The following is a 10609-nucleotide window of genomic DNA, read 5'->3' as shown; positions in this document are numbered from 1 at the left end:
CAAAATTCACAGTTGAAAAATTTATATCGAAAACGATTCATAATTCCACGATTTCCAACAGGAATCAGGAGAAGTGATGACCTTTTAAATTGGATTTAAGAGTACAAATTTATTGTTTTTAAATGATGAAATAATTTTGTCTCTATTTGGATCTTGCATTTTATGTGTTTGAAATGGTTAGTTTATGGTTCATATTCCTCGTCGGCAAACAGAACCTCTGTGCTTACTATCGAGACATCACTCGGTATAAGCCAGTGGTTTAGTGTTCACGCAAGACGTGTGACTTTTTGGAATTTAGTGTCTAACTAGTGCTAATTTGGGTACTAGTTCAGATACATAGTCTAACTGGACACCCAGATGGTGCTAGTTACTGACGAGGACAATCCGAAACACTAAAACAAAAAAACCATACTTCATGTAAGGCATGTGCCCTCATGCACAAAGAAATTGGTCTTGTCCAAAATTTTTCCCACTTGGGAATTTTGCATAGTTTATGAAGTTTTACTTAGAAGTATAAAATAACTAGTGTTCAAAATATGTCGTAAAAATAATAGCATCAAATTATTTCGCATACAGCTAGATTTTCTTTCGTAATAGCACACTGTTTATCAGTTTAGAATAACCTAAATGTGAGAAATCAAACAGCGATAAGTCGAATATTTATTAGTCTATTAAGTCTATTTATTAGTTTATTAAGTCAATGGAAATTATTGCAATTCAAAGTTTTTTATGATTCTCTATTGTAGGGTGAAAAGCAAAACTCGAACGTTCTGATAGAAGGGTTTTCCTAACAATACCATTGCTAAGCATTTGCTAAGGAAATAAATGTAGTTGCGTTTTTCTGAAATGGTTAAAGTCCTAGTTTGAATCCACTTTTAAATGCAAATGTGAGACTTTATCAATTTTTTTTGCGGTGCGGTTGCGGTAAAACCGCGCGGTAAAAGCTCTTTCCCGCACCGCATCTGCGGGAAAAAGTGTCTTACCGCACCGCAGATTTTGCGGTGCGGGTGCGGTAAATACCGCGCGGTTGCGGTATTTACCGCAACCACGACGAACCCTACAAACAGCACTATAAAGATGGAAGTAGCGTAGTCTTGATTTTGAAATGAAAACTATTCCATTGTGATGTGATATCGAATAAAAACCGCCCGTGTTCAGTATTCATTAATCATCTATTTCTTGTAATCTCACATTTGGTTCACTAGGAATTGGTCTATTTCGCACCGTATTCTGCACCTTTTTTGTTGGCCAGTCCTACAGAAAAACGGCATATTTTTCGGGCAACCTGCATCATATCGGCGTGACGAAGAAATAGTTTCTCTTCACATTTTTTCTGAGCTTCTCCGATTTTGGCTGGCAGTGGATCGAGCGGTAGTAGTTCTCGTTTGGTTTTCTATCGTGTGCCGCAGTTTGCGTTTTGTTTAATCGCTCTCACTATATGCTACTAACATTGGCTTAAGCTTTTACCCCTTTTCAGTTGGATGAATTCGATATATTTTACGGTTAGTCGATATTTGATATTTTCTTCTGTGTGGATATATGAGTGCCGGTTAGATTGTAGGATGTGTTGAATATACGATTTATCTTGATTTTTTTTCACTATAATCCAAATAAAACTTTGAACATCGCACTAAATCTCTTCAAATGTTTCATTTTTATATCCTAATAAATACTCTAAACTGGATGCTCATTTCTAATGTATGGCGTTTCGACTGTATCTACACTTCATCTGTAGTATATATTTCTTAAAAAACTTTAACTACCTTTATATAGTGATTTATTACATTCTCGTTATTAGTTAATGGTTTAAAAATGTGTTTAATCGTTTTTTTTTCGTTACACTATTTGCATTCGACAACTCGACTTCTTTCCGTTCGTTTAAGGTCATTTGTTTTATATGTTGGCTTTCAGTGTGGTGTTTAGTGGACAACAGGATATCTTCGGAACGCGTTGATGAAACATTCCACAAACAATTCGTAGAACCGAACGGTTGTTTGTAAGAGAGGTTCTAATCTTAATATTGTTTGTGGGAAACCATATCCGCAGATGGGTTATCTTGCTTACGACAAACTCTGAGTGGGTGGGGAAGGTTCAAAGTAAAATTTTGTGACATTTCTGTCCGATGTAGTTATTGTCGTTTTGCTGCAACATCGAGCATGTGCATACCCATCATGAATCGCATTTTACGTGGAGCATAAATGCAGAACACCGAATAAAATGCTAGTTAGAAATATTGCTGTTACAGATTTCCAAGATTTTCCTCGATCAAAAATAAAATAATTGGAGAACACGCGTTGTAGTGGTTTGGAGGTTCACAAGATGCGATTGGCAATGTAATATATACTGCAAAGAAAATTAGTTCTAGATAAGCATGTTATGGAAGGTATTGAAAATATGATGAACATCAGATACCCGGTAGTATGAATTGGTTGGAAATGGCTTAAGGCGTCTGCTGTACAAAATAACTGTCACTACTATACCTGTCACGAAGACCAAAGCACTTATTGTTTCATTTTTGTTTTTTGTTTATATATCCGGAAAAGGCGATTCATCAGTTTTTGACAGGGATTTCGTGTTAAAAATCAACGAAAACAGAGTGAGTTTCTAATTTTGAATGCACCCGTATCGATATCAGTCTGAAAAGAATTTGCTTATAAACATGTGCAGAAATTACTGGCAAAAACTGTACATTTCGGCTCTCCAATGATTTGGTTTATTAGAAAATATTTTTATGTTTATTTTTGGTTAAATTGCAATCTTGCAATTGAGATATGAAACGAATGATGAAATTTGTGCATCTTGACGAATTGGCAGATGAATGATAATGTTCTTTTGGCCGAATAAACATACCTAGCCCAACTGATAGAAAATCTACGGTAAGGGGAATTATTTGAAAAAAGTTTAAGAATTTCATTCGTTGCTCAAATTTAACCATTCCCTTCGTATTGCTCTTATGTAGTATTTATAAAATTGATATGAATCGCTCGAATTTCATATATTTATCGTTTGAGTACAACATAAAATATCCATCGGCTGCAAATACGCAAATCAAATATCAACTATCAGATAAACTATTCAACATTTTTCGGTCTAACAAAAACAGCAATACTATAAAATTCTAAACATTAATTTTTCGGACTGTTTCACATAAATATCTAACTTACCAAGTTCACTTAAAATATTTATCTGCTCACATAAGACAATCTTTCGGTTCAGCTCTATACTTTTCTGTTTGAATTGAACCCGGCACGGTTCGTTTACATTCGTTTCTAACATTTTCCAAATTTTCAAACTTTCCGCTAACAGACTATTACGTAATTATTTTGTGGCATATTACTACAATTACCTATTACCCGTGAGTTCTTTTGGCTGACACCCACTCCGGAATAGCTTTAGAATACATTACACCGATATAATAAGTAACATCCACTGTGGTACGCGGTATACACATCTAGCCTGACAAAATTTCTGGGGAATGTGCGTAATTTGTTGTATTTTGATTTTTTTACTATTCGTTCGTAAATATGACTTACCCGGTACAACTACACTTGCTTGCTTCAGTTCGTTGGTTCAAAATTTCACTGTCCCTAGTTAATATTAAATAGTCCCGTAACTTGCATGTATCGTGGATTTGGCACTGACAAAAATTAAGCATTAAAAAATCTTACCAAATAGGACAACAACTCGCTTTGAGCATCTAAACGTACACGTTACGGTTTTTATTTCGACAATGACGCATTTACGATCACGTTCCGTTTCTAGCCATTGAATTATTAACTATAATTACTAATCCTATTTCGGTCGCCAAATAATTTACAATTTTGACACTTTTGCTAACTGCGTCGTCGTACTTTATCTCTGTGCTCTCCCAGCTCCGGCTCAAATTAATTGGGACCGGCCGGATCGGATTGCGTTTATCCGGACTCGGACATTAACCAAAGTTTCCGGTCCGAGCTCTCGGTTTTTTTTATTTAGATCAAATTGGAACGCCAAAGAATATGCTTCGAAGGCAAGGCTAGAAAAGTGAATATATCGTCGACAGTAAAGCGAAGGTGCAGAGCTTTCCGCTCTGCTTGCCCCTAAATGTGTACTATACGAGCTGCTCGTATCGTTTCAGTGTGTTTCAGCCAGCCTTCATCCATCGATCTATCGAGTATTCCAGAGCGGCTACCCAGCTGCAGTGGATCCCGGTGTTATGTGCGAGCGTGTGGAGGGAGACGATAAGAGGGAATGAAATGATGCTTGTTAGTTGGGGTACTGTGTTATAGATTTGTCTAAACATGTGATTCTTCATAAACGCTACCATTTACTCAGATTTATCTGTATTATACAGATTTTTATCGAATTTTAAGGGTTAGTATATATCAGAAACAAAACACATACGTTAAATTTATATGGTCAATATTGAATCTGAATGGACTATAATCAGTTTTTAAGTTCAATCGCTGCATTCTTTCCGTTCGAAATTAATTTATGCCCGTAATTCTTATTCAAACTTGACAAAAGCGAAATATAACTGATTAAATCCTTGCTCCAATGATAAGGTATAACAATTTTTAAGATTTTGCTACTTACACCAAAACAAATGTTTTAAAAAAGCTTGAATAAAAAGTTTCATTTTCTTTGTTAACATTATAAAATGATCAAACACCCTGACTTGCTAGACTACTTCACGATAAATTATGTGTGTGTAATCATAATTAAGTGGGGAGACTGGTGTAGAGGGCAAAAAATCGACTTCTGTTTTATCCGCTTAATTGTTAGTATTGTACCTCTAGAATAGCCTCCCGCAATCTCGGTGTCCATGCTGAGCTTTCTTTGTTTTAAACAGCCTTGCATTTCTCGCGTGTATTTACTATAGCACACGCAGATTTAAATCTAACGGCAACCATTTTCAAAAAACTGACAGCGATACAAATACTGTGTAAACAATACATTTTAAACTACTTCATATGCCAAATATGAGCTTTTTCCGATAGCTCTAGTTCACCCACAAGAGGTTTCAACTTTCTATAGTAATATATATGGAAACTCAGAAATAAAAACTTAAATTTCAATAAAACATTTTACAGTAACTCTGCGTACCTCAAAACTTACGGTCGCGTAGTTTATTTTATAACGAATAGCTTTGTTGAAGAACGAATATTGAATGGAGGTTCCCCTAAAAAGTTATTTAACTTTGAAGACCAACCAATTTTTTTTAAATTTCCTATTCTAAGCATGTGTGAGAAAGAGAGGCAACACATGACTTTATATGATAATATATTTTTTCTGCAAAATCGGATCAATTTGCAGTCTTCGGCAAAGTTGATTCTTACACCTTAAGCTATATATCTGCAAATTTTGGGATGCACAAGATGATACTGGCCTTTTGTACTGAATTTATTGTTTCAATTGCCTATTTTTCATATATCTATCTATCCATCTTTTTTTTTAATGAGCTGTAAAAATTTTTTCAGGAAAACCCTGAGTGAGGAAAAATGTACAAAAACCCCAATTTCTCAGGGAACGGGTTTGGGCTGCCATCACCCGATCCGCTAAAAACCACTGCTCTTGCACAGAACCTGATTCCTCCCCGGCACTACCTTACGGCATTACTTCGGGGAGGGGTTTTTATGTGCATAGTACACACTCTAATTCAACTACTTACTAGTTCGTTTCTTCCGCAGGGTTACAGCCCCACTCCTCTATACCCCACCAATTCTCTACCATCCACACAGACTGGCAAGTTCTGCATGGCAGTCGGAAAGCTGGCTGTGAGTCGAGGCTTAGCACTCCTCCCCTACGAGTACAGTCTGGGCGGCAAACTTCAGACTGTCTAATTCACAGAGCCCTTCGGCTCCCTTGTGCCAGTTAGCACCGCAACTCCCTTCTCGCACCATTCAGCGCCGTTTACTCATTGAGCACCAGACTTGTTCGCGAACTACTCGGTCTAGTCCCCGACGATGGACCTAGCCTACTCCAACGGAGAATTCCCCGACGAGAGAAGTTCTCCCGAAACCGAGCCAACCAACCAGATGTCGAGGTCAGTTCGGCGATTCCGGTGGAGCAGGACGTCCGGTTCGCTGGTGCCCCGACGACCTGCGACTGGTGGTATTTCGTCGCGGTCTACTCAGTCTAGTCCCCGGCGGTGGATCTAGCTTACGCCGATGGAGAGTTCCCCGGCGAAGGAGGCTCTCCCGATACCGATTCTTCTTTTGTTTTAGCACCACAATTTTTGAGCCCTTTGGCTTCCTCCTGTTCCGTTTTGCTCTACTTTCCCGATGAGCCATTCAGCTCCCGCCCTTACTTGTTCGCGAACTACTCAGTCTAGTCCCCAACAACGCATCTAGCCTATTCTCCTGCAACCGAGCGGTAGATTTCTCCTGATTCCGATGTTCGTTTTTATGAGCCATTTAGCTCTCCGCGTCGTCCCGATCTACTCGATCTAGTCCCGGCGGTGGATCTAGCCTACTCAACGGACCATACAGTAGGTGCTGAGGTCTATCCGGCGATTCCGGTTGGAGCGTAACTTCCGGTTCACCAGCGCCCCAACGACCCACTGCTAGCTCTGCGTCGCGGTCTACTCGGTCTAATCCCCGGCGGTGGATCTAGCCTACTCACGAGCTACCCGGTAGGATGTCGAGGTCGATTCAGCGATTCCGGTGAAGCTTGACGTCCCAGCCCTCCCGACGACCCAACTCGGTGCTACGTCACGTACTACTTAACTGGTCCCCGGCGGTGGACCTAGTCTACACAGTTGGAGAGTTCCCCGGCGGCGGAATTTCTCTCGAAACCCGATTTGCGGCTTCTTGCTGTTTTCTTCGCCACTTCCTCTGCAGCTCGGAGAGTATGCTCGAGACCACTCTGTTGACAGCATCCCAGGTATGTTCGTCACGGCACATCTCTTCGACGATATTGTCCACTGTCATACCAGGTATACCCCTACGAACTTCTTCGAATCTAGGGCATTCGAAGACCACGTGTTCCGGTGTCTCCTGCACAGTCGCACACTCCGGGCAAAGGGGTGACGATGCATGTCCAAACCGATGCAAGTACTTCCGGAAGCATCCGTGTCCGGACAAAAACTGAGTCAAATGGAAGTTCACCTCTCCATGCTTCCTATGTATTCGGAGTATCGATGACGAAACAGTAGATAGCAGACGTCTCGTGCTGCTTCTCGGACCGCCGACGTTTGGCATGATTCTCGCTATTGCATTCGTTGCCTTCGCCGACTTTTCACAGGCGTAATCAACGTGGTTGTTGAAGCTCAACCGGTCGTCGATTATAACTCCCAATTGCTTCAATGCACGTTTCGATGCAATCACGTGCCCTCCGACGTCGATCTGCATCCGTTGAACCGATCTGCAGTTGCTGACCAACAACACCTCCGTCTTGTGGTGAGCTATTTGCAGCTTGACCCCGTTCATCCAGCTCTCGATCGCGTCTATTGTCTCCATCACCGACACCTCCACTTCTTCGAGTGTCTCACCCATCACCATTAGTGACACGTCGTCCGCGAAACCTACGATTTTCACTTTCCTAGGCAGCTGCAGCGTTAAGACCCCATCGTACATCCCGTTCCAAAGGGTTGGACCGAGAATGGAGTCCTGAGGAACGCCCGCTGTGACACGCAGTGACTTCTGTCCTTCGCTCGTCTCGTACAGCAGCACTCTGCTCTGAAAGTAGCTCTTCAGGATCTGGCATAGATAGTCGGGAACCGCTGCAGCGATGGCTTCCCAGCTGGCACTGTTGAACGCGTTCTTCACATCTATCGTGACCACAGCGCAGTATCGATCTCCTATTCGCTTCTGTTTAGATGACTTCTCAGCACTCTTGAGCACTATCCGAATTGCATCTACTGTCGATGCTCCTTTGCGGAAACCGAACTGCATCTTGGACAGTCCGCGCTCACCTTCCGTGAATTTCGCCAACCTGGGCGAAGAATGATCCTTTCCAGGAGTTTTCCGAGTGTATCCAGCAGGCATATGTACGAGGTCGGGTCACCAGGTGGCTTCCCTGGCTTCGGCAGCAACACCAGCTTCTGGACCTTCCACATTTCGGGGAAGTTGCCTTCATTTAGGCACTTCTGCATCACTATCCTGAACATGTCCGGATATGCCAGGATCGCAGCTTTCAGTACCACGTTTGTTATTCCATCCGGACCACGGGCTTTCTTTGATTTTAGGCGCTTCGATGCTTCTGCTAGCTCGTCGTTAGTCACTTGCCGATCCGTGCTTGTTCATTTTTCTTCGCCGTACGGTGTCGGTGGCCATATAGTTGGATCGTGCTTCGGGAAAAGACCCTCGACGATTATCTTCAGCTTGCTCGGACACATTTCGGCTGGCGTCGTCGGACCCTTCATTTTCGCCATCACGACTCGGTATGCGTCACCCCAGGGATTGGCGTCTACTTCTCGGCATAACTCCTTGTGGCACTCTGACATGCTAAGTCTGATCTCCCGTTTTAAAGCGGCCCTAGCTTCCCGAAACGCTACCTTACGCTCTTCTCTATCTGGTTCCGACCTTGCTCTTTGGGCCCGCCTTCTGGCTCTGAGACAAGCAGCGCGTAACGTACTAAGCGTCTCGTTCCACCAGTAAGCTGGACGCCGTTTGTTGCGTGGTTCCAGTTTTCGCGGCATTGTGGCGTCACAAGCCGCCACAATCCTTCTTGTTAGGTCAGCCGCATTCACGTTCTCGGTCCGGTCTTTTGTCTTCCACTTTCGTTCGCCGGTCACCCTTCTCTGTACTGCCACGGGGTTCCGTTGACCGATACTGTCCAACCTTAAGCACCAAGAAGGCCTGGGACCATACGACATATCCAACGTGACTCTGAAAACAACAATTCTAACGAACCCGAGCATGTTTAGGATCGCGTTGCAAAAGTGTATCGATGAAGGTAACTTCCCCGACATCCCGAGACGATAAAAGCTGGTGTTGTTGCCGATACCTGACAAGCCCCCGAGTGATCCTTCAGCATACAGGCCGATATGCCTGTATCGGTAAAGTGATTGATAGAGTAATCCTTAACATACTTACAATATACACGGAGGGAAACAACCCAAGCAACCAGTAGTTCGGATAATACTTAAAAGGCACACTTTAAAGTTCACATCAAGTTCTTAGCGATCTTTCAAGCTGCTTAAGCTTTAATGGAACTTCAAAGCTGCTTAAGCCTCTATTAGAACATAAACCGTATTGCAAAATTACTTAAAACGTGAAGCTTAGGCAGCTCCCTTATACGAACTTTTGGTTCCTTGGGAATGGCCTATCTAATATGCAGATAGCTTTTGGAAAGGTAGATCCACTGTGGACGCCATATAAATGGTCATGGAAACTATGGTAGCTGCGCACAAGCAAAAGAGAAGAGGTTACTGTGGTAACGCTGGACGAAAAAACGCTTTCCATAACCTGTAATCGTCGATTCGCTGCACAGAATGAGAATTCCCGGGTACCTTTGTAAGATTCTGATGAGCATCGGCAACTGATCTACGAAACAGACAACGGAAAAAAGTGTAGCTGTGACAGCGGGCGTTCCAAAGGGTTCCATACTTGGTCCAACTCTTTGGAATGTTATGCACGGCGGAGTGCTGAAGCTGCGCATCCCCAGGGAATTAAAGATTGTAGGTTTTTCGGACGACGCGTTGGACGAATCACTAGAGGAAGTAGAAGTACTTGCCACGGAGATGCTGTGAAAGACTGGATGAGCGAGAAGAATCTGTTGTGCAGCAGGCGAGAATTTTGGTCGGATAGTACATCATCGACTCAAAGCGGGAAGATAAACAATTGGGACTGATGATAGACGATGGGCTAAGATTAAATGGCCACATGGATCACCGTAAAAGCGATCTCGGATCATGCCCAACAATTCAGCGATCAGCAGCAGCAAAAACCGACTACTGACGAGCGTCTCCACAGCGGTGCTTAGATATGCAAGATCTGCATTGGTGATGGTACTGCAGACGATGAGTAACAGATCTCGACTGAACAGGATGCTCAGGCTGATGGCCAATCGGGCGTCTAGTGCGTAGTGAACTATCTCGTCAGAGGCTTCTTTGGGAAGAAGATAGCAAGTGTTATAGGGATCGAGGCACGAGAGGAGTTCGTAAACGAGCCCGAGCTGATACCTAATGCAAGTGGCAACATCAGGAAGATAACGCTGTAAACGGTAGACTGAACTTCCACTAGTTTGCATCGCGTGCGGTGATGCAGGGATTTGGGTCGCTGAGACACCGATGAACCGGGTATCGCACTTCAACCGGAGTCGTTGGACCGACTTTGGCACTCGACAAGTAAGTCTACTGAAGAGAGATAAAGGAGACTAGCGGGCACCATCGGAGTAGGCTAGACCCACCACCGGGGACTATACTGACAGCGCGTATCGTCGGAGAATCGTCGGGGTACCTGAGAATCGGAAGTCATCCTCCACCCGAAATCGCAGGACTGACCTCGGCACCTGAGCGACCAGTATCCAGATAGTGGTTTCGAGGGAACTTTCGACGTTGGGCTATTTTCCCATCGGAGTACACCACGCCCACCGCCGCGGACTGGTTCAAGTAGATCGTGAAGTAGCATAGGCATCGGCTTCGTAAGATTTTCCACTGTCGGTGTAGGAAAGTTGGAGACTATTT

At 43.1% G+C, this 10609-nt stretch overlaps 1 protein-coding gene across 7 annotated transcripts in view; it reads right to left on the bottom strand.

Moving 5' to 3' along the window:
• Window positions 1–1153: 1153 nt before the first annotated feature.
• Window positions 1154–10609, bottom strand: part of LOC131678908 (uncharacterized) — a 543408-nt gene continuing 533952 nt past the window's right edge. For all 7 annotated transcript variants that reach the window (XM_058959338.1, XM_058959339.1, XM_058959340.1 and 4 more), the window contains one exon: window positions 1154–4175. In XM_058959338.1, coding sequence (XP_058815321.1) covers window positions 4124–4175 — 52 coding nt within the window. In that variant the 3' untranslated portion in view covers window positions 1154–4123. The remainder of the gene's footprint in view (window positions 4176–10609) is intronic.

The sequence above is a fragment of the Topomyia yanbarensis genome, chromosome 2 (genome assembly GCF_030247195.1).
Source record: "Topomyia yanbarensis strain Yona2022 chromosome 2, ASM3024719v1, whole genome shotgun sequence".
NCBI lineage: Eukaryota > Metazoa > Arthropoda > Insecta > Diptera > Culicidae > Topomyia > Topomyia yanbarensis.
This window is presented reverse-complemented; position numbering and strand designations above follow the sequence as displayed.